Source organism: Callithrix jacchus, chromosome 12 (genome assembly GCF_049354715.1).
Source record: "Callithrix jacchus isolate 240 chromosome 12, calJac240_pri, whole genome shotgun sequence".
Lineage (NCBI taxonomy): Eukaryota > Metazoa > Chordata > Mammalia > Primates > Cebidae > Callithrix > Callithrix jacchus.
This window is the reverse complement of record NC_133513.1, coordinates 84,906,867-84,931,110: the sequence shown is the minus strand read 5'-3', so window position 1 is coordinate 84,931,110 and position 24,244 is coordinate 84,906,867. Positions and strand designations below refer to the sequence as shown.

The window sequence follows — 24,244 nt, the reverse complement described above, 5'->3', positions numbered from 1 at the left end:
GGCCACTGCACTCCAGCCTGGGCAACAAAGTGAGACTCTGTCTCAAAAAAAAAGAAAAAAGAAAACGAAATACATTTTGTAAAGCAATAGTTGCCATAGATTGTGTTTCCTCTGATGAACCTGGGCAGAGTCTAAAACCTTATAGGAAGGATTCTTTATTTTAGATGCTACTTAGAAATTTTGTGATTCATGGAAGGAGGTCAAAATATCAACATTAAAAGGAATTTGAAGAAGTCTATTCCATTCCTCATGGACAGCTTTGAGGGGTTCAAAACGTCAGTAGAGAAAGTCACTGCAGATACAGTGTAAATAGCAAGAGAACTAGAAGTGGAGTCTAAAGATGTGACTGAGTTGTTATAATCTCGTGATGAAACGTGATGGATAAAAAATTGCTTCTTACATATAAGCAAAGAAAGTGGTTTCCTTTTTTCTTTTCTTTTTTTTTTTTTTTTTGAAACAGAGTTTTGCTCTTGTTGCCCAGGCTGGAATGCAGTGGTGCAGTCTCGGCTCACTGCAACCTCTGCCTCCCAGATTCAAGCAATTCTCCTGCCTCAGCCTCCTGAGTAGCTGGGATTACAGACACATGCCACCATGCCCAGCTAACTTTTTGTATTTTTAGTAGAGATAGGGTTTCATCATGTTGGCCAGGCTGGTCTCAAACTCCTGAGCTCAGGTTATTCACCCGCCTCAGCCTCCCAAAGTGCTTTAAGTATATAATCTGATTAATTTTACAGGCATGAGCCACCACACCTGGCCAGAAAGTGGTTTCCTAAGGTGGAGTCTACTTGATGAAGATGCTGTGAATATTGTTGAAATGACAGCAAAGGATTTACAGTATTACATACATTTAGTTGATAAAGATGTTGCAGGGTTTTAAAGGATTGAATCCAGTTTTGAAAGACATTCTACTATGGGTAAAATGCTGTCAAACATTGCATGTTACAGAGAAATCTTTTGTGAAAAGAGTCAGTCGATGTGGCGAACTTCACTGATCTCTTTTTTTACAATATTGCCTCAGCCACCCCAGCCTTTAGCAACCACTGCTCTGATCAGTTAACAGCAATCCACATGGAGGGAAGGCCTTCCACAAGCAAAAGAAGAAAAGAAAAAAGTGACAGCTTGCTGAATTCTTAGATGATCATTAAGATTTTTAGTAATAAAGTAATTTTTATTTTTATTTTTTAATTTTTTTTGAAACAGGGTCCTGCCGTGTCACCCAGGCTGGAGTGCAGTAGCATGATCATGGCTCATTGTGGCATTGAGCTCCTGGCCTCAAACAGTCCTCCTACCTCAGCCTCTTAAGTAGCTGAGGTTACAGGTCTGAGACACTGTGCTGGGCAACAATAAAGTATTTTTTAAATTAAGGGATATACATTTTTTTTTTAAAGATGGAGTCTTGCTCTGTCTCCCAGGCTGGAGTGCAGTGGCACGATCTCAGCTCACTGAAAGCTCCACTTCCCAGGTTTAAGCAATTCTTATACCTCAGCCTCCTAAGTAGCTGGGTCTACAGGTGCCAGCCACTGTGCCTGGCTAAGTTTTTTGTGTTTTTCGTAGAGACCATTTTCACCATTTTGATCAGGCTGGTCTCAAACTCCTTACCTCATGAGCTCCACCCACCTCAGCCTCCCAAAGTGCTAGGATTACTGGCGTGAGCCACTGCACCCAGCCTACATTATTTTTTTTAAGATGTAATGCTACTGTGCACTTAATAGACTACAGTATAATGTAAACATAACTTTTGTACACACTAGGAAATAAAAAATTGTGTAACTCGCTTTACTATGATGTTTGCTTTATTACAGTTGTTTGGAGCTGAGAGCCTATAATATCTCTGCGGTATCTCTGTATTTTAATTCATAAAATAACAGTTGTAAGCGTGATAATTAGTAGAAAACAATCATGTGTTAGTAATAATAAAATAAAATTGGAGTGGGAAGTTGATTTTCTTAAATTTTGGATCGTGCTGCTGAAAAACAGGATAATGGAAGTTGTGGAAATTCTGAAGAGAATTTCTCTGTACTTTCAAGGTCTTTACAGATTTGAAATACTGATTCTTCAATCTTAGTGGATAAGAGTGAGGATTTTTCAAATGTTTACCAACTGGTGAATGGATGAATTGTGGTGTGTCCATTTGATGAAATACTACTCAGCAATAAAAAGAAACAAAACACTTATCCATATAACAACTTGGATTAATCTCAAAAACATGCTAAAAGGAAGTCAGACATATTGGTTTCATTAATATGAAATCATAGAAAAGGCAAACAAAACTATGGTAAGAAGGGAGATCAGTGCTTGCCAGGAGCCATGGGTTAGGGGAGGGGATCAACTGCAAAAGCACACAAAGAAATCTTCAAAGGTGTTGAACTGTCCTATCTTGATTATAATGATGGTGGTTATATGTCTGTATATAATTATCAAAATTAATCAGATTATATATTTAAAGTGGATAAATTTTATTGACTGTAAATAATATCTTGACTTAAAATATGTGCTTTAGAGCCAGACTAAACCTGGGTTCAATCCCAGCTCTGCTGCTTAGTAGCTGCATAACTCTGGGCCAGTCATCTTCCCTGGCCCTGGGTTTGCCCATCTGGAAATGTATACAATGATAGCTGCCTTGGGAATTAGAAGACTGTTAAGTACTTAGCATATGCCTGGAATATGATAAATTATCAGTAGATTATTATGTTATTTTACTTTATGATATTCTCCTTTATAAAATATCTCAGTAATGCTACTATTTTTCTTATCAGTCATTAGTATTACTTTTTAGGTTTGCAAATACAATGGAAAGAATATTTTTCTGAGAAGAATGTGAAAGAGTGAAAGAGAAGGGAAGGAAGGAGTTTTAAGACATCCAAATACTTAATATGTATAAGACAAAATAAAAATAAAAACAAATACTTAATGTAAATGTAGCAGATGAAAGTATATCCTTTCCCTTCAAGCATCTTTTTTACCTGCTACTTTGATGTTGTTCATGGAGACATTGATCTTTTCAATTATAACTTGCCTAGTTTGAGAAATGCTATCAAACATTGGGTTAAAAGTATCTTGTGGCTCACGCCTGTAATCCCAGCACTTTGGGAGGCTGAGGCGGGTAGGTCATGAGGTCCAGAGATCGAGACCATCCTGGTCAACGTGGTGAAACCCCATCTCTACTAAAAATACAAAAAATTAGCTGGGCATGGTGGCGCGTGCCTGTAATCCCAGCTACTCAGGAGGCTGAGGCAGGAGAATCGCCTGAACTCAGGAGGCAGAGGTTGCAGTGAGCCGAGATCGCGCCATTGCGCTCCAGCCTGGGTAACTAGAGCGAAACTCCATCTCAAAAAAAAAAAAATAAAGTATCTTATCTGCCATTATAAGACAAAGATATAGGAGGAGGATTTAGAGACAAACCCTATCACTCCTGCTGTTTAAGAATTTACAGTCTAACAAGGGAAAGGTGGAACATTTTAATTCAGGCTTTAAGATCTTAACCCATCTTAAGTGAACCTTTTTTTTTTACTGACTGTTACTCCAAGGGAAGCTGAAAGGGAGCATTAGATGTTTGAATAATTTTATCACGCCTACAGAAATGGTGATTCAAAAAGTAAGTTGCAAGATTTTTCTTAACTGATTTTATTACAAGGAAAGTAATAATTTGTCCCTATAGTGACTTTTTTTTTCTTTTCTTTCTTTCTTTTTTTTTTGAGACAGAGTTTCATTCTTGTTGCCCAGGCTGGAATAAATACAATGGTACAATCTTGGCTCATTGCAACCTCTGCCTCCCCGGTTCAAACGATTCTCCTACCTAAGCCTTCCAAGTAGCTGGGATTACAGGCATATGCCACTACACCCAGCTAATTTTGTATTTTTAGTAGAGATGGGATTTCTCCATGTTGGACAGGCTTGTCTCAAACACTTGACCTCAGGTGATCCATACACCTCAGCTTCTCAAAATGCTGGGATTACAGGCATGAGCCACTGTGCCTGGCCTCTCCTACAGTGACTTTTAGTAGTCTTGACAAAAACTTCCATGTCCGTTAATGAAATGTTATACTAAAGCATTTGGATCTTCATTCTTTTTTCATCAGGCACAGGGGCTCTGCCTGTTTTGAAAACACGTTGTGTGCTGCTTTGATCCACAATAGAGTGAATATCTATCTATCTGTCTCTATCTACCTAGCTATACCTCTGTCCCTCCCTCCCTCCTTCCCATTCCCTCACTCTCTTCCTTACCCTCTTCTTTTTTTCTTACTCTTTCTGATTTTTCAAGCCTATATCGTGAAATCTATATATGATGTTGTTACCTTGCTTCGAGAGACTTGCTCAAATTCACATGAATCCATGTAACAGAAGAGTTCGTTTAGATTTAAGCACCAGATCAAGTTTGGCAATTTCTTACAAATTAAACGTATTCTTACCATGCAGTTCAGTAGTTGCACTTCTTGATATTTACCCAGAGAAGTTGAAAACATATATCCTTATAAAACTTGCACATGGATGTTCAGAGCAGTGTATTCATAATTACTAAAACTTGGAAGCAACCAAGATGTAAATAAGCTGTGGTACATCCAGATAATGGAATATTATTCAGCACTATAAACAAATGAGCTATGAGACCATGAAAGGACCTGGAGGAACCTTAAATGCATATTACTAAGTAAAAGAAGACAATCTAAAAAGGTTTCATATGATTCCAACTATATGACGTTCTGGAAATGGCAAAACTATGGAGACAGTAAAAAGATCAGTGGTTGCCAGAGGTTAAGTGGGAGGGAGGAATGAAGAGATGGAGCACAGGGGATTTTTAAGACAGTGAAATTCTTCTATATGATACTGTAACAGTGGATGCATGTTACACATTTGTCAGAACACATGGAATGTACTCCGAGAGTGAAGCCTAATGTAAACTGTAGATGTTGGATGATAATGACGTGTCAGCATAGGTTCATCAGTTTTAACAAATGTACTGTTCTGGAGGGTGGTGTTCATAATTGGGGAAGCTATGAAGTGTGTGGGATAGGGGGCATGTACGACATCTCTGGGTCTTCCTCTCCATTTTGCGGTGAACCAAAAAGGCTCTAAAAATATAAAGTCTTTAAAAAACAAAGCAGAGTCTAACATGCCCTTCCCTTGGGTAGTCACATGTGTAAGAGTGTAGCCATTAAAACTTAGTGTAGGCCAAGTCATAAGGAATAGCAGATGATCTATTTTAGTGTTGCCATGTATGCCAACAAAGTACCATACCATTAATATGAGAGTGTTGTTCACAGTGTACTTGTCACTTATCCTACAAATCCACTTTTGGAATAATTCTTGTATTTTCCCCTGTAAAATACCTGTACCTTTTAATTTTTATTCTGATGGATTGAAAATAAGTATTTTTTTCAATTTTTAATCAGGTTTATGATTTAAAAGCTACAAAAATGTTAGTGCTGTGAATTTTCTGCACTATTTTTATAACCAGTGAACTAATCTAAAATAGTCGTAGTTTTATTTTTAACTATATATTCAAATACAAACAGCACACAAACCATAAATACATAGGTTCAATAAATACATTGCTCGATGCAGTATCACGAATTGAGCACACTCTTGTAACTAGTACCTGGATTAAGACCAAAACATGACTAACACCTCAAACTACACCCCTAGGGTCTGCTCTGGTTACTATCTCTAGCCTAGGGTAATACTACTCTGACTTCAAAAATTAGAGGTAATTTGTATGGGCTCTAAATTGCTGAATATATATGAAATAGTAAAATAATTCTGTCTCTTAAAAAAAAAGAAAAGAATTCTATCTTCATGCCTGGTAATAGTTGAGAAGTAAAGTTCTTGGAGGAAGTAGATAGACATTTGAAAGAATATTGTATTTTGTTATATCTGGTAAGTATAGATAGGATATTAGAAAGTTGAAATAAATCACATTACTCCATTTTAAAAAATATGTAATCAGCCAAGTGTGCTTGTAATCCTAGCACTTTGGGAGGCCAAAGCGAGCAGATCACAAGGTCAGGAGTTTGAGACCAGCCTGGCCAATATGGTGAAACCAGGTCTTTACTAAAAATACAAAAATTAGCTGGTGTGGTGGTACGCGCCTGTAGTCCCAGCTACTCAGGAGACTGAGGCAGAAGAATCACTTGATCCTGGGAGTCAGAGGTTGCAGTAAGCCAAGATGGTACCACTGCACTCCACCCCGGGCAACACAGCGAGACTCCATCTCAAAAAAAAACATGTGGAATGATTTTGTGCTGGTTGCTATAGGTTTATATATTCAGCATTCTTTCTTGTTCAGAGTTTCTAGCGGAAACCAGAAACCATTATTTTTGTACTCCCACATTTCCTTGGTGTTAATTTCATTGTCTCTCTATAAGGAAGAGTTTGACTCTTAATTAGACTGTTTACAAATGGCCCTCATATGAGCAACTTGATCAAATGTTAAACCACTAACAGAGTTGGCCTATATTTTAAAGGCCATCAAGGCATATATTACTCCTGTTCATGATTGTGCACTCAGCTAACAAGCTGTGTTTGTTGAGTACCAACTTGGTATAGAGCATTCTTCCAAGTATATTAAAGGATATTAAAAGGAGTACAAGATATAGACCTTGCCCCCTAGTGAGGTGTTTGTGTGAACTGTTGAGCCAGACTGCTTGATTCAAGTTCCAAATTCATTGCTCCCTAGCTGTGTGATTTTGGACAAGATATTTACCTTTTTGTGTTCTGTTTTCCTCATTTGAAAAAAGAATTAAGGATATGTCATAAAGTTGTGGGGTGTATTAAATGATACTAATACATGTGAAGCATTTTGAACTGTTCCCCACACATAGGAAGCATTCATTAGGTTTTAGCTGCTATGATAATTACTATAACAGGACCAAGATAGTATGTAATAAATTCCACAGTCAATGATAAAAACAAATCTAAGCCGCTAGGCAAGGTGGCTCACACATGTAATACATGTAATCCCAACACTTTGGGAGGCTGAGGTGGGTGGATCACCTGAGGTCAGAAGTTTGAGACCAGCCTGGCCAACATGGTGAAAACATGTCTCTACTAAAAATATGAAGAATTAGCTGGGCAAGGTGGTGGGCAACTGTAATCCCAGCTACTCAGGAGGCTGAGGCAGGAGAATCTCTTGAACCCTGGAGGCAGAAGTTGCAGTGAGCCGAGATCGCACCATTGTACTCTAGCAAGGACAACAATGGTGAAATTCCATCTTAAAAAACAAACAAACAAACAAACAAATCTAAGCATCTCAGATCCCTACTTGATATTGGCTCCCTATTCCATATACCATCTTGTCTCTCTGTTATCAGAGTCCCCAGCTATCATGAACCAATGTATAGTCCCAGCACTTTGGAGGCCAAGGTGGGCAGATTCCTTGAAGTCCAGGAGACCAGCTTGGGTGACATGGTGAAACCCTGTCTTTACAAAAGATACAGAAATTAGCTGGGTGTAGTGATCCCAGCTGCTCAGGAGGCTGAGGTGGGAGAATCACTTGAGCCCAGGAGGTGGTCAGTTTTATGAGCAGAGATCATGCCACTGCACTCCAGCCTCTGTGCCAGAGTGAGATCCCATCTCAAAAAAAGCAAACCAACAAACAAAACTCCCAGGTAGGTCTTTTGAAACTCTTCCTCTCTCTCCAATTCAACATGCTCCCCTCCAACCTTATGCCTGTCTAGATCTACTAACCTCATCTATATTACTTGAATGTTTAGTGGTTGAAGACTTGTGTGAACAACATTCTCATTTATCCTCTAGGGGTGTTAATGTCCACTGAATCATTAGTACCTTAGTATTGCAGTCAGATCTGTCTTCATTGGATATATGGTCAGAAATCAGATATAATGGGAAAAAAATTATTGCTTGAGAGAGAAATAAATAATTTTTAAATATGAGGTATTTCCTTTCTCAGTAGAGATTTTTCACTGGGGTGTCAGGCAGTGTAACATCATTGAGGATGGGAAGAAGGGACAAAGGGATAAGTCATGGGATGTCAAAATTTATTTCATCTCTTTTTAAGTATTAATCCATCCATGTAATTATGGATGAAGCAAATTTGGGGGAGGGGTCAAGCTAGGAGGCTACCTACAATTTATTATACTTTTTGTCAGAAGAGGAATTCTGGGTTCCAAATAATAAACAGCATAAAAGTCCCTTAAATTGTTTTTAGAATGCATCTGCTCTTGTAAATTATGTAAACAGAAATAGCAATGTAAGTTCAGAAGAGATTTTTTTCAGCTGGGCATGGTGGTTCACCCCTGTAATCCCAGCACTTTGGGAGGCCAAGGTAGGGGGATCACTTGAGGTCAGGAATTCAAGACTAGCCTGGCCAACATGACGAAACCCCATCTCTACTAAGAACACAAAAATTAGCCAGGCGTGGTGGCAGGTGCCTGTAATGCCAGCTACTCAGGAGGCTGAGGCAGTAGAATCACTTGGACCTGGGAGGTAGAGGTTGCAGTGAGCTGAGATCATGCCACTGTACTCCAGCCTGGGTGACAGAGCGAGGCTACATCTCAAAAACAAAAACAAAACAAAAAGAACCAGATTTTTTTCATTGAGGGTTGTAGTACAGGGGGAGTGAAGGAAAAAAAAGAGCTTGAGCTGGATAATTCTTTCTAATATTTGAGTAGTGGGAAAGTGAAGAGGTAAAGGTGTGGAGTAAGTACAAGTCTGATGCCTGAGGAAAAGTAGAAGATAGTAGAAGATGAGATTGGCTTAGTCATATTTCAACTGTCTGGCTAAAAAGTCTGAATTATCTTCCTGTGGAAGAAATCGGTGTTTTGTTGTTTTGAGACAGAGTCTCACTCTGTCACCCAGGCTGGAGCGTAGTAGCACAATCTCGGCTAACTGCAATTTCCATCTCCCAGGTTCAAGCAGTTCTCCTGCCTCAGCCTCCCCAGTAGTTGGGACTAAAGGCACTTCCCATAACACCTGGCTAATTTTTGTATTTTTAGTAGAGACAGCGTTTTACCATGTTGGCCAGGCTGGTCTCAAGCTCTACTCCTGATCTCAGGTGATCCGCCCACCTCAACTTCCCAAAGTGCTGGAATTACAAGCATGAGCCACTGCACCTGGCCAGAAATCGTTTTATTTAATGCTTACTATCTTACACTGTAAATATAACCCCAAATTATCTTCCTTTTTCAGTATAAGCTACTTGCGTGACATTTCACGCTTTTATTTATTTATTTACTTATTTATTTTGAGACAGAGTCTTGCTCTGTCGCCCAGGCTGGAGGTCAGTGGGGTGATCTCAGCTCACTGCAGTCTCCGCCCCTCAGGAGTCAATAAGAGAAGCTTTACTGAAAATTTTACAGAAACACATTCTGTAAAGTAACGGCTAGTTGTATATAAAATTTCTATACATTTTTCAGGGGAATCTATGAAGAGTGTGTGTGTGTGTGTGTGTGTGTGTGTATGTATGTTTGGGGGAAATGTGTATGTCCTAAGAAATTCAGTGACCACTGCATGGTATAGCTTTTAGTTATTTTGAATGAATAATTTTTTTCTTAGCTGGTGGCAAGATAAAGTACAAATGAAGATTTATAAATTAGTTTTAAAATACTAATAGATATAGATAAGATTTTGATAGAGATAATAGGCTCCAATATAAATCCTCATAAGACTTCTGAAACATCCATTGTGTCTGTTCCAGTGGCTGCCACATCCAGTTAAATTTCTTTTTAATATTGTGATTTAGTTTGTATTTCATAAAGGTTTTTAAAAAATATATATAGTGTTTGTAGTCAAGTTGAATAGTATCTTCATATCAATTAAATAATTCCAAGAATACGTAGAAAAGCTTTGTGTGAATATATTTTTTTTAATTTCTAAATTCACCATTTTGATACAAATACCCATGGTTTTCTTCTATGTTTACATGCAGCCAGGAGCTATGGGCGGAGACGAGGTAAATTTTTTTTTTTAATGAGATCTTTTGCTTGCCAAATTGTGAGTAAATATGAGTGTGTTTATGTGTGTGTGTAAACCAATAATTACTATATGGTGTGATGTTCTAGCTTAATTATTTTGGCAAAATAATTTATCATTTTTATTACAATTACTTTTTGTTGTTAGTTGGTAATTTGTTCTTTTAATTCTAAAAAAGATATGGCAAAGACTTTCTACTTAGAAGATTTTTGTTGTATGGCTTATTGTGAATAAAGATGAGGAAATAAAGGCCAAGCATATGTATTTTTCTGTCCTGTATTGTGTTCTTTTCATATAACTTAGAAGGCAGAACTTGGGTTTTGAAAGGCAATTCTTAATCTTATTGGCTTGGCTGGTGAATTTTTTTCTGTTATGTCCAGAGGCAGATTTACTCCAAAGGTAAATGAAGCTTAAGTTTCAGGGCCTCTTCCTTGGACCCATTCCAAAGTCTACCTAATTTGTGTGTGTGTGTGTGTGTGTTTTTTTTTAGACAGAGTTTCACTCTTGTTACCCACCAGGCTGAAGTGCAATGGTGCCGTCTCAGCTCACCACAACCTCTGCCTCCTAGGTTCAAGCGATTCTTCTGCCTCTGTCTCCCAAGTAGCAGGGATTATGGGCATGTGCCACCACCCCCGGCTAATTTTGTATTTTTAGTAGAGATGAGGTTTCTCCATGTTGGTCATGCTGATCTCAAACTCCCAACCTCAGGTGATCCAGCCACCCCGGACTCCCAAAGTGCCGGCATTACAGTCATGAGCCACCGTGCCCAGCTGTGTTCTTTTTCTTAAAGAGGGATCCCAAAATAAGCTTTAGTCCCCATAAAACCTTCATTCTCAAAAAAAAAAAAAGAAACTAAAAAAAAGAAAACCTTCATTCTCTCCTGGTCACACCCAAACAGAACAATACAACTTTCATTTGTGTAATGCTGTAACTGTTCTAAAGCATTTCCCATATCTGTAGTTTTTAAATAATTTTACGAAGTAGCTAGGAGAAGCCGGATGTAGTGAAAAGCATATGGGACTTAGGGTCAGACACGTAGGTTGTATCATTGCCTTATCATTTAGATTTGTTATGCTCATCTGTAAATTATGAGGTAATCAAACCAGTCTTGTCCTACTTCAGAGTATTAGTGGAGTTCTAGTTAAAAAAAAAAAAAAAGGAAATGAAAACCTATCCATGTAAATTAAAAATATTCCACAAATACAAGGTTTCGTGCTTATTTGCAGAAGCTGAGGGAAAAGAAGTAATTTACTTGCTGTGTGACCAAGTTAAAGCCAGAGTCGAGATCAGAATCTGTGTCTTTTGGCTCTTTATCTGCTAATGTTTACCATTCATCAGCTGTCTCTGACTTTGTAGTTGAGTTATGAAGAGAAGATAATGATGCTAAACTCACAGTATTTTGTTATTTTAAAAAATTAAAAATCTTGTCTGCCTATGCTTACCCAACCAATGCTTTCATCATTTATTCCATAGCAAATGTTTGTTGAATGAGTGCATATTGGCAGAACCTAATATGTATTTATGGTGAATCATATAGTCACTTTTGCTTTTCATCATCATCAAGTGGAAAAACATTTGTGTAAATGATTATTTTCTATCCATGGAAATGAATAGCATTAAATGTTATTGCCTTATTTTTTTAATTTTAAAAAGTTAAAGCCTAGGAATAATGTTATTAAGAAATATTTTGTACCATACTTTTTTCACGTTGCTAGAAAAATGATCAGGAAAAAATAGGAAATGGACTATTTTATATAGAAAATAGATACCATTTGGAGAATAGACAGCAGGGACTCACTTTTCCTCTTCTCACTTACTAATCAGTCACCAAATCTTGTCAAAATTTTCCCTCTAGTTTTGTCAGGCCTTGTCCTTCTCATTTCTACTATTTTTATTTCTCCTGTTCCATTTCTACAGCTTCATCTTTCTGAAATACTGCTTTGTCTGTGTCATCCCCATTCTCAATTCAGGGTCCCCATGATCTGGCCTCTGCCTCTTTCACCAACTTCATTACGTTCATTTTTCCCACGTCATCTTTCCCTGACCAGTCTGTTTGCTTTCCCACTCTCTGGCCATACAGGTCACTCTTCCTCTCACCTACTTATCTAAGGTCTATACTTATTTTGCTAGTTCAAACCTTACCTCTGATTCTGCTGTCTTGCATTCTTCCTATCTTTTCTGAATGCCCTCATTATTCAGCTGGGGTAAGTTCTTTGAGTACAGTTGTGTCTAGTATCTAACACTGGACCCTATGTATACTTAGCCTTTATTAAGTCATTATTGATAAGGATTAATTTGAAACAACACCATATATTTATGCAGAGCACAGTTTGGCATCAATTTTTTAATCATTTTTCTAAATAATAACATATTAATACTATATATCAAGACTATAAAGTCGCCTATAATTTCTAAGCTTCTGAAAAAAAAATACTCTTCCTTTTTTCATGTTACTTTCTCCATATCTATTTGTAAAGTTGACTTTATTATTCTCAGAAGTCACGATCTTAGTATGAGGTGCTTCGCTAAATATTTCCTAGAATGGCTTGGTCCCTGCTCTTGTTCTGCAGTTTGATGGTTGTAGATGAAGTAGAAAATGATGAGGGGGCAGGGGAGGGAAGAAAGAGAGGAAGAAAGAGAGAAGTGCAAATGCTAAAAGACTCAATGTTGGCTTTCTGAAACTAAAAAAGAGCAGACAGAAAATGTTTTGTCCATGCTTTCAGTAAGTCTTTCATTCCCAAAGCTGAAAAAGAAGTCATCTTTCTAAAATGTATTGATATAACCATATGGGATAAAGCATATCTTGATCTCATATCTAGAACTCTTATTCTCTGAGATGTATTCACGTGAACCAACTCTGCATGGTATACTTCTGATGAACTGGCAGCCTTCCTTAGGCTCATTTGTTCATGTTATCAGGGATTAAATCAATGCTTGATCCCTTTTCTCTAGTTTACATTTAGACTTTCTCAAAAAGCCTAAAAATTAAGCCTGCTGATGTATGTTACCTCCCTCTACCTATGAATAAGAATAGAACTGGAGCTATAAATCATGTTCTGTGTGATACATAAACATGTTAGTAAATTTTTTTCTTTTTCTCTCTTTTTTTTTTACAGACAGAGTCTCACTCTGTTGCCCAGGCTGGAGTGCAGTGATATAATGTTAGCTCACTGCAGCCTCTGCCTCATGGGTTCATGTGATTCCTGCCTCAGCCTCCCAAGCAGCTGGGACTACAAGCATGCACTGCCATACCTGGCTAATTTTTGTATTTTTAGTAGACATGGGGTTTCACCATGTTGGCTAGGCTGGTCTTGAACTCTTGGTCTCAAGCCATCCACCCATCTCCCAATGTGGTGGGATTATAGGCATGAGCCACCATGCCTGGCCACATTGGTAAATTTTCTAGGAACAGAAATAAAGTGAATATAATATATGTGAAAATTTTAAGTTCTGTTAGCACAAATTTGGCAGTGGACTTTTACACCTCTCCTGATAAGTGTGGAAAAGTTTCCTGGGATAAGTAGCATTTCAGGACCTATTTGGATAATGGAATAGGAATGGGAAGCAAGACTTTCTAGTGTGTTTCTTCTTAGAAGAAAGTTAAAAGATGAGATCGCCATGACCAGATGCTTGGAGTATATATCTCTGAGTGTATCCTGTGGGGCCAGCTGGAGAGGAGAAGCTGGCAGTAAGACGGTCTATGCTGTTCGAATGTATGTTTTTGAAACAGAGGGTGAAACTCCTGGACAGTCAGGCTTTAGAAAGAGGGTTTTATGATAAAAGTAATGAAAGCAGGAGATAACTTGAACTCAGCTCAAGGCTTGGATGTAGGTATTGAAGGTAGACTCTGCAAACCAAGTACTTCTAGTAATATTGTTGAAGCAGTAATAATAATAAGAAATGAGAAGAATTAGATGTGAAAGAATAAGATTTAAAAATAAATATCAATTACATATAGAGCTTAAAAATACCCAATTATAGTTCCCATTTATATCCATTTTTATTTTATTCCAGTAGACAAACCTTGATTTTATTTGTGGAATAAGACTCACACAAAAGAATCTTGCCATTGTTCTTTGGGAGCATTCTGCCTTTGATAAGCTTTAATATGTGTCGTCCTAACAACTGCAACCCGTTAGAAATTAGTCTATCATCTAGTATCATTTAAGATTTTTGCCTACACATTTAATATATACTGTGTTTTTCATTTCACATGAGAACGAGTTTTTATGGTCTCCATTGAAACCCTTGTCCATAAGTAGACATGTTGGCTATGCCAGTATTTTTGATGTTTAACAGAATTTCCTAGTTATAGAGCAGTAAGGAGAATATGAAAGGTCTTTTTAACAATGCAAATGAGGAAATATAACTAGTCTACCAGGTAGTGTCATTTAAGGTTTTTGCCTACACGTTTAATATATACTGTGCTTTTCATTTCACATGAATATGAGTTTTTATGGTCTCCATGAAACTCTTGTCCATAAGTTGACATGTTGGCTATGCCAGTATTTTTGTTTTTGTTTTTGTGTTTTGAGATGGAGTCTTGCTCCATCACCCAGGCTTGAGTACAGTGGTGCGATCTCTGCTCCCTGCAACCTCCGCCCCCGAAGTTCAAGAGATTCTCCTGCCTCAGCCCCCTGAGTAGCTGGGGTTATAGATACACACCACCGTGCCTGGATAGTTTTTGTATTTTTAGTATTGATGGGGTTTCTCCACATTGGCCAGGCTGGTCTCAAACTCCTGACCCCAGGCCATCCACCTGCCTTGGCTTCCCAAAGTGCTGGGATTATAGTATGACCCACCGTGCCTGGCCCATACCAGTATTTTTGATGTTTAACAGAATTTTCTAGTTATAGAGCAGTAAGGAAAATATAAAAGGCCCTTTTAATAGTGCAAATGAGAAAATGAAAAGAATGATTAGAGTTACTGTTATAAATGTACTCCTGCATATATTTAGTTCATAAAAATATATGTATATTAATGGGTTACTTAATTGATAACAAAAGTTCTAAAGTCCAACCAAGCAAACTTGTATGCTGAGTTAAAGTCGAATATTTCTTTTTGTGTGTGTGTGAAGTTGAGTATTTCTTTTTTCTTTTTTGAGATGGAGTCTTGCTCTGTCACCCGTGCTGGAGTGCAGTGGCTTGATCTCATGTCACTGCAACCTCTGCCTCCCGGGTTCAAGTGATTCTCCAGCCTCAGCCTCCCGAGTAGCTGGGACTACAGGTGTGTGCCACTGTCTCCGACTAATTTTTTTGTGTGTATTTTTAGTAAGACGGGGTTACACCATGTTGGTCAGGCTGGTCTTGAACTCCTGACCTCAGGTGATCTGCCCACTTCAGCCTCCCAAAGTGCTGAGATTAAAGGAATGAGCTGTCATGCCCGGCCCAAAGTTGAGTATTTCTGTCAAAAGCCTGCTGAAGGGGAGAGAGATCAGCTTTTCCAGTGAGACCATGGTAAAAACATGCCATCCTGGTAATTCAAACCCAGTTGTATGAGCTTTCTTGTTTAAAGGTATGGATGATTCTGGAATAAAACATGGACATGAATCGGAGAATTTTCTGAATGTTCATGATTACAGTATCTGAAAATGTTACTGCTCATAGTAATAGGAAAAGTTGAGCACAGATGATAGTGAGGGGAAGATCACTAGTTTTTCACTTTTGTGGGAAGTTAATCTGGGACAGGCTGAAAGAAAGACTGAAGGAAGGATTTTCTGTGCCTTCAACCCAAATTTTGCTCCTTAAGTGTTTGCATACCAATGCTGTTCTAGACTCCAGATGTGGTCTCTGACATTGCTCAGTGTTCACTCTAGTAGGGAGAAAGACAGTAAGTAAGTGAAATGAATATTTTTATTCTTAAAAGTTGTGATAAATACTAGGCAGAAAAGAATAGTGGAGTCCCCCTAAGGTAGGGAGGTCACCTCTGAACAGGTGAAACTCAAAGGATGGAGAGACAGCTATCTAAAAAAAATTTTTATTAAGGAAATTAAAAAATATATAAAATGTAGAATAGTTTAATGAACGCCAATATATCCATTATCAGCTTCAGTTATTATCAGCATTTTTGTCAGTTTTATCTCATATATTCTCTTCCCTTTTTCCCCTGGAATATTTTAAAGATTTCAGATATAAGACTAGTTTAAAAGGGGAAGATGGAAGAAACTGCATTTGTAAAAGGTTTGAGCACAGGTACATGCTACAACATAAACCTTGAATACGTTACACCTAGTGAAAGAAGCCAGTCTCAATAGTCACATCTTTGTATGATACCATTTATATGAAGTGTCCAGAATAGACAAATGTATTGAGACAAAACAGAGATGAGTGATTGCCTAGGGCTTAGAGGTTGAGGAAAAACGAAGAGTGACTGCTAATGGATTAAAGGATCAATTGTATGATGCGTGAACTATATTTCAAAAAAATCATGTTTCTTAAAAAAAAAAAAATGTTTGAGGCAAGAAAGGGCTTAGTTTGAGGATGTAAATGAAGCCTAGAATGGCTGATGCTTGGTAGGTGGTGGAGGAGTATGTCTTAAGATGAGTTTGGAGGAAGGAAAGAGAATCTGATCTTATTGGACATTAGCTCCTGGTAAGGATTTTGAACTTGGTCCAAGTACCAGAGGAAAGTTTTGAAGCTTTAAAGCAAGGTCAAATGATTGGATTTATGTTTTTAAAAGAGCACTTTGGTTGCTGTTTGGAATGGAGTGAAAAGAGAAGTGGGTTGCCTAGTGAGGAGGTGATGTCAGGCAAGAGATGAGAGTAGTTAGGATAGGGTAAGGGCAGTGGAGTTGGAGAGAAGTGAATGAATTAAAGATATGTCTTGGAGAATGGAATCAGCAGTAGCATTTAACAGATGGTGTCAGGTTGCTGAATTTACCTTGGAGAGTAAATAAGAAGGAAGACTCAAAAATGATTTTCAGATTCTGGCTTCAGTAATTGGGTGAATTGTAATGCCACATACTGAAATGGGATGGGAGAGAATAGGTTTAAGGTAAATATCAAAAGTTCACTTGGAAACACATGAAGTTTGTGATGCCTAAGATATACCAGATATTGATATGAAGCAAATGCATTTTTATGTAAGATTTCTGTGTAATAAAAGGAATTCTGCTGTCCCCAGGGATCTGAGAGCTTTTCATCTAGTTAAACTCTCTCATTATGCAAATGAAACCATAAATGAAATGTTTTTTGTTCAAAGTCACATACTGGACACTAGGCTGGACCTGTCATTTCCAGGGGAAAAAAAGTGTGTGTGTGTGTGTGTGTGTGTGTGTGTGTGTGTGTGTATTCTATATGTATTTTATGAGGGAATCATGCCTCATAATTTCTTTTTCTTAAACCCCAAAAGTGACTAATTTCTGAGCTACTTGTAAGACTAAGACGGAAAGAGTCAGGCTTGGTGTAGAAGTGCTTTGCTAGAGGTACCCTGGAACTGCTGGAATGATGGCAGAGGCCATGGTGGGAGCTCAGAGGTGAGGTCCCAGCAGCTTTGACAGCATAGCTTGGCAGTAGGCTTTTATTTTTCCATTATTTGCTGAAGGAAAGGAAAGGGGAGTCTTATCTTGGACAAGCCTACCATGCTTACCTAATGCTTTGCAAGTCTTCTATTTGGCACTTTTCCTGCAAGCTTGTTTGGTTTTAAGCCATCTCCACATTCAGAGATGATTTGTCCAATTACTGGACCATAAACTAATTATAGATAGTAATTGAAATACATGTCAGAGAACCAGACCATTGGTGGAAAGCCGAATGACCCACTTGGAGCATTTAAGAAACTTTTTTCCTGCTTTTATTGAAATATTGAATATACATATTTTATGTGGCAGTATCATGTTCTAAAGCAGGTTTATATTCTCTTCACATAGAAATATAATTTTTGATAAGTAATGTGGTTTGCTTTTAACACATTTTGGTCTTGGAAATGTTCTCTTAAAAAAAAGAAATATGTCAGAGAGTTGCTAGTTAGTGAAGCAAGACTTCTCCTGGGGCACAATTTAGGTGCAGCCTCTTAAAGTTTCAGTTTCTAGTAACTCATGTCCAGGAACTAAAATTTTACCAACTTTCTCAGGGATGATTTGTTTTAGAGATGGATTTATGCCAATCAAATGAATGCATGAATACCGTCCTCACAAGGGATTACTGGACAAGTCAGAATACCAGTGGTTTCTGATGGAGCTGGATGTATATGGAAATAAAATTTCAATAACTGACTATCTACTAGGTCAAGAGTCCCCCTTCACAATAGCAGAGTGCTGAATTTATTAACAGAATACTCCAGGAGCTTATAATAAGAGCAGAGGGGCCAGGAGCAGTGGCTCACACCTGTAATCCCAGCACTTTGGGAGGCCAAGGCAGGAGGATCACTAGAGCCCAGGAGTTCAAGACCAGCCTGGGCAACCTAGTGAGACCCCATATGTATATTAAAAAAAGAAAAAAAGAGCAGAGGGAAATAGATTATTTTCAGGCTCTGGAAATATAAGGTGAACCATTCTGTCCCCTGGAGGAATAATCCTACAGAGTATGATAAAGTCCTCATGTCTCCTGTCAGTCTGCTCTGGGTGAACACTACAAGCTCTTACTCTGCAATTCTGTCTTTTAAATGCTTTCTGCAGACTTTCTGTTCTGTCAGCACTTCAGGCAGTCATGTTACAGTAAGGTTGATAAGGTTATAGATTTTACATTCCAGTGTTGAGGATATACTTTTCTTAACTTGATTGAACTTGGATCCATTTCCCAGGGTTCCATACACTTCACACAAAATATCTCTTTCAGTGGCTGCCTGTAGCAGACAAATAATCTCCACTTCAGTGATTCTTAAGCTTGAGCATAGGAATAACTGGGGAAATTTGAGCAAAGTGCAGATTTTCGAGCCTGACCCCTACAGATTCAGATTAGTAGATCTGGGGACTGGGCTCTGAGACCTGTATTCTTAATTCTTACCCACAGAGAAACATCATTTATGTGTTAGTTCTTAGCAGTTTCATTTCCAAGGGCAACTTTATTTTATTGCTGAAGGCTATAGTACTCTAAATACTAAGACAGAGATTTGGTTTTAAAACCTTGGGAAATTTCTTAATTACCCGTAACCACTTAATAAAACTGTCCAAATTTTTACAACTCTTCATTTTGTTTTCTTTGCCAAAATACTCTGAGCTGTGGTTATGTTGAACATGCAGAAAATTCTTTTTGTTTCAGAATGTCTTCAGCATCTGCTTCTCTCTTTCACTGCTCTGGTTCAGCATTTCCTCATCTCTCCTTTGGTTGGTCACAGATTTCTTCAGACTCTCACCTCATCCCCCATCTCCCTGAGTTCAAAATGTTGATGGATGTAATAGAAGTTACAGTAGGATTTTGGATAGCGGACTAACATGGTCATAGGTATCTTAGAGAAGTCATTCTGACAGGACAGAAGATGAATTAGGTGAGAATATCATGGTCTCTATGGAGTTAGTGTAGTTAAAAAAAAAAAAAAGCCAGTATTAGGGCCAAGCACAGTGGCTCCCACCTGTAATCCCAACACTTTGGGAGGCCGAGGTAGGCCAATCACTTGAGGTTGGGAGTTTGAGACCAGCCTGGCCAACACACTAGGAAACACTGTCTGTACGAAAAATAGAAAAATAAGCTGGGTGTGGTGACACACTACTATAATCTCAACTACCAGGGAGGCTGAGGCAATAGAAAAATAAGCTGGGTGTGGTGCCACATGCCTATAATCCCAGCTACTGGGATGGCTGAGAAAGGAGAATCCTTTGAACCAAATTCAAAAAGTCGGAAAATAATTTTCCATTTTGTAATATAGAACATTAAACTTGAGCAAATAAAAGCAATAGGAAAGGTCTCAATTTTCTAGAACATGGTTACATCTCTTGCCATTCTCACTTCTGTGTATTGTGTTTCATCATAGATTTGCAGTGACATGCGTTTGCACATACTGTTTTCCTTTCCTGGATGTTGCCTCGCATTTAACATTTTTGGTGTGCCTTTTGTGTGACCTAGTTAGGGCAGGAAGAAACAGTGGTGAACAAGATTAAATAGAGTTTACAATTTAATAGGGTTAGGGAAAGAGATACATAATAAAAACTCACCCAAATGGTATAATGGTCTTTGGGGAAATTGTTACGAAGAAGTATGGGGGGCTGTCTATGGGTAGAAAAGGGGATCTAACCTAATCTAAAGGCTTAGGAAAGTTCAACCTGAGGAAACTTTTCAGCTGAGACCTGAAGAATTAATAGGAATTAATTAGGAAATTGGAGAGTTGAAATGGGTATGTTTGTTTTAGGTAGAGGGAACAAATTGTCCTTAGGGCCTGCAGCAAGGAGGAATAATCAGGAAATTCGAAGGAGGTCTGTGTGACTGGTGGTTAGTGAGCAAGAGGGAGAGGCAGCAACTGTGATGAAGAAGAGGTGTGCAGAAGCCTTGTAGTTCACAGTTACATTTTTGTTCTTTATCAGAAAGCAGTGGGAAGTCATTGAGGGCTTTTGAGGATAGGGTGAGGAGTGTGCCTATATGTTCAAATTAATGTTTGAAAACAGTGCCTTTGGCTGTTAGGTGGAGAAGGCATTGTGGGGTATGAGATAGAAGTCAGTAGACTAAACAGACTATTTAGTCTGCTTGAGTTGGTAGGACTTAGTGAGAGATGGATTTAACATGGAGTATAAGAGAGGGAGATGTCAAGGGTGAGTTCTAGGTTTCTGGATTGAATCCTGTGTGGATAATCAGCATTTTTATTGAGATTTTAGGGAATAATAGAGAAGGAGCAATTTCGGAGGGAAAGATCAAAAGCTGTTTTGACAGTACTTGATCTGTGGCTTCTTGTTCTTTACCTCAGAATCTCCCACTCTGACAAGATTCTGCTCAAACTTGCTGTCCTGTAAAAATACTCTAAGAGCCTCTCCTCGCCATTCTCCAGGAGGGGAGTAAATTGTACTCTTGTGTCACTTGGTAAAGTCTTCTCTTAGTACTTCCCTCTCTGTTTTATAATTATTTATGTACTTGCCTTCCTCTCCCACCAGACTGTGATTCATTTGTTCAGTGTCACTGAAATGTGGGTGCATATTTCCTAAAGTGTTTTCCACTGAATTTTGTATGGTGAAGAATTCCTTTAACATCTGGGTAATGCTGGAGTAAGTTAATTTTTTTTTTTTTTTCTTCAGACAGGGTCTGTCTCACTCTGTCACCCAGGCTGGTGTGCAGTGGTATGGTCTGAGCTCACTGCAACCTCTACCTCCTGGACTCAAGCGATCCACCTTAGCCTCCCAGTAGCTGGGATTGCAGATGTGTGTCACCATGCCCGGCTAATTTTTGAATTTTTTGTAGACAAGAGTTTCACCATGTTGCCTAGGCTGGTCTTGAACTCCTGGACTCAAATGATCTGCCAGCCTTGGCCTTCCAAAGTGCTGGGACTACAGGTGTGAGCCATCATGCCCAGCCAGTTAATGTTTCTTTACTGTAGAACTTTTTGTAGCCTTTTATTTTCTGAGGTGGAAAGGAATAAAGTATTCATTATTTTCCCAGATTATTTTGCTTCCCCTTCCCCAGTTCTTGTTTTCTGAGTATATAATATTACTAGTGTTGAAGGTAAGAGTTGGGGTTAGGAACTTTCAGTGGGAAATGCTGATTTGCACATATGCCTGACACTGAGTAGGCATGTAATTCACTGAGTGTGGGTTATGGAATAAAGTGAACCTGTCAGCTGTAGGAGAACGTCTCTGGATGTCTTTGGAAAGCTCCTTTTGGGACAAGGATTTGCTGTCTATTGTTTGTTGCTGCCACCAAAATCTGGTGACAGATTTTGTTCTGTTTCTTGGTAGCTAAGCTGGGAAAAACTGAACAAAAAATTCTTTGGTCTTTTTATTTAACTCCTAACATTAAAACAGTGTCTTTCTTATGCTACCTGGGTTGTTCACAAAATAGACAGAGTTATATTAATAACTTTAACTTTTTCGTAAATACATGTTCAGTATTTTTCTAAGCCCTATTTATATTCTGTTTTCAAGAGTTGGCTGTTGTGACACACAACCTAGGTTTCAGGGAAATAAAGATAGGATAGACTAAATGGAAAAAACACTGCTTTTTTTTTTTTTTTAAGAGTATATGAATTTATTTTAGAGGGGAATTTTTCTTTTTTCCCCAAAAAGTTAGCGTGCTCTAATGGTTCATTTTTAGAGTGGAACCTAGTGGAAAGTTTTACTAGGAAGTCACTGATTCAAACAGGAAATGGATTTGATTTTAAATTTAGATTTTATTTTGTAATACCAAGTGGCATTATTGTGTTATATTTACTGCTGGTAAATTTACTGCTGACTCTAACTGCTGGTATCTTTCTTGTAGACATGTGGACTGGGTAGGTACTTTTGCTCTACACACTTTATTTGGCTATAAAATTAACAATGAAAATAATTCTTTTTCATTTCTTTTCATATATTTTTTTGGTGGCATAAAATATAGCGTAGATTAGTGGGGTTAAGGGTTTCATAACCGCCTCTACATTTCTACTCTCACATATTAAGTTACATGTTTTCATTTACTTACCCTGTCCTTTATTATTGCATATGTTTATTTCCCAATTCGAGTAGCTTGGAATGACAAGGAAAACTTGATGATCTTTAGTTCTGCTCTTAGAAAAGAAGTTATCGGCCTCTGTCACCAGTTTCACCTGATTCCCTTGGCTGTCAGGACCACTCTTTAGAACTAAACCTCTCAGGTAACCATAAAGAGCAGATAAAAATCTATGGATAGAGATTACTTCATTTATTTTAAGAAATGACTAAAGAAAGAAAAAATAGCTGCCGAATATACTCCTAGTAGCTGTGATAGAGACTGAATAAGTAAAATGCAGCGATTTAGCAAGGAAACCACTGCAATTTTGATGTTTCTTTTTTTTTTTGACTGAGTTTCATTCGTCATTTAGGCTGGAGTGCAGTGGCGCAATCTTGGCTCACTGCACCTCTAAGTCCTGGGTTCAAGCAGTTCTCCTGCGTCAGCCTCCTGAGTAGCTGGGATTGCAGGCGTGTATCACCACACCCGGCTAGGTTTTGTATTTTGAGTAGAGATAGGGTTTTGCCCTGTTAACCACTCCTGACCTCAGGTGATGTACCCACCTTGGCTTCCCAAACTGCTGGGATCATGGGCATCAGCCACCATGCCCTACCTGTGTTTCTTTAGATAGCAATCTGGTCATCCCAAGGCTGTGCATACCCTTACACAAAAATGATGATAAAAAATGTATCTAGACCTGGTAATCTTCAGTCCTGGTAATCTTGGGAAAGCCATAGCTCAGGACACATTTTTTGAATGTTTCTCTCTGTACTTCGGGCTTCTAATAGAGCATTTATTGTCCTAGAAAATCATTTTAATTACAGAAACTCCCACATTTGTTTCAGGTCGGTCTTCTCTCTTTCCCTTTGAAGATGCCTTCCTGGACGACAGCCACGGCGATCAGGCCTTGTCATCTGGCTTAAGTTCTCCCACTCGCTGTCAAAATGGGGAACGAGTAGAACGCTACTCTAGAAAGGTGTTTGTTGGAGGCCTTCCTCCTGATATTGATGAAGGTACTATGCATTCATTAATGATTTTACAAAGGCTGAGTTTGTTCTTTGTGTGGTCTGACCCTGCCTCTCCTTTCCAAGTCAATTTTAGGACATTTATATCTTAGCATATAGGAGGTGAGACTATTTGGTAGATTAGAAAGTAATAGTATGTTATTGTACTTCATGTTACATTATCTCATTTAATCCTCATAGCTATCTTATGTGCATATCCTAGCATCTCCATTTTATAGATAAGAAAACTGAGGATCAGAGAGAAATAATTTGTTCAGGGTTACATAGCTGATGGTGTAGTTACAACTCAAATTCAGTTAGATTCCAGAGCTTTTGCTCATGTCCACCACACCAAATATTCTCACATTTTAATATAAATACTGGCCAGTGCAGTGGCTCATGCCTGTAATCCCAGTACTTTGGCAGGCCAAGGTAGCAGGGTTGCTTGAGCCCAGGGTTTCAAGACCAGCCTAGGCAACATAGCAAGACCCTGTCTCTACAAAATAAAAAGATTAGCTGGGTGTAGTGGCGCATGCCTGTACTCTGAGCTACTCAGGAGGCTGAGGTGGAAGATCACTTGAGCCCAGGAGTTTGAGGTTACAGTGAGCTATGATCACACCACTGAACTCCAGCCTGGGTGACAGAGTGAGACCTTGTTTCATAATAATCAAATAAAAACAAATACCTATTAATGAAAAGCTTAATTCCCCTCTTTAAAAGAATGGAGATGAATTCGAATTTTTCTTAATAATATTTTTTAGATGCTATCAGTCTA

At 38.4% G+C, this 24,244-nt stretch overlaps 1 protein-coding gene across 25 annotated transcripts in view; it reads left to right on the top strand.

The window, feature by feature from the left end:
- The window catches only part of CPEB3 (cytoplasmic polyadenylation element binding protein 3), a 248,366-nt gene that overhangs the window by 126,952 nt on the left and 97,170 nt on the right, over nt 1-24,244 (top strand). For 14 of the 25 annotated variants that reach the window (XM_078346025.1, XM_078346018.1, XM_078346026.1 and 11 more), the window contains one exon: nt 23,311-23,478. In XM_078346025.1, coding sequence (XP_078202151.1) covers nt 23,311-23,478 — 168 coding nt within the window. Of the gene's footprint in view, nt 1-9,883; nt 9,908-23,310; nt 23,479-24,244 lie in introns of all 25 variants that reach the window. The other 11 variants (XM_035268463.3, XM_035268466.3, XM_009009961.5 and 8 more) reach the window with 1 other exon arrangement.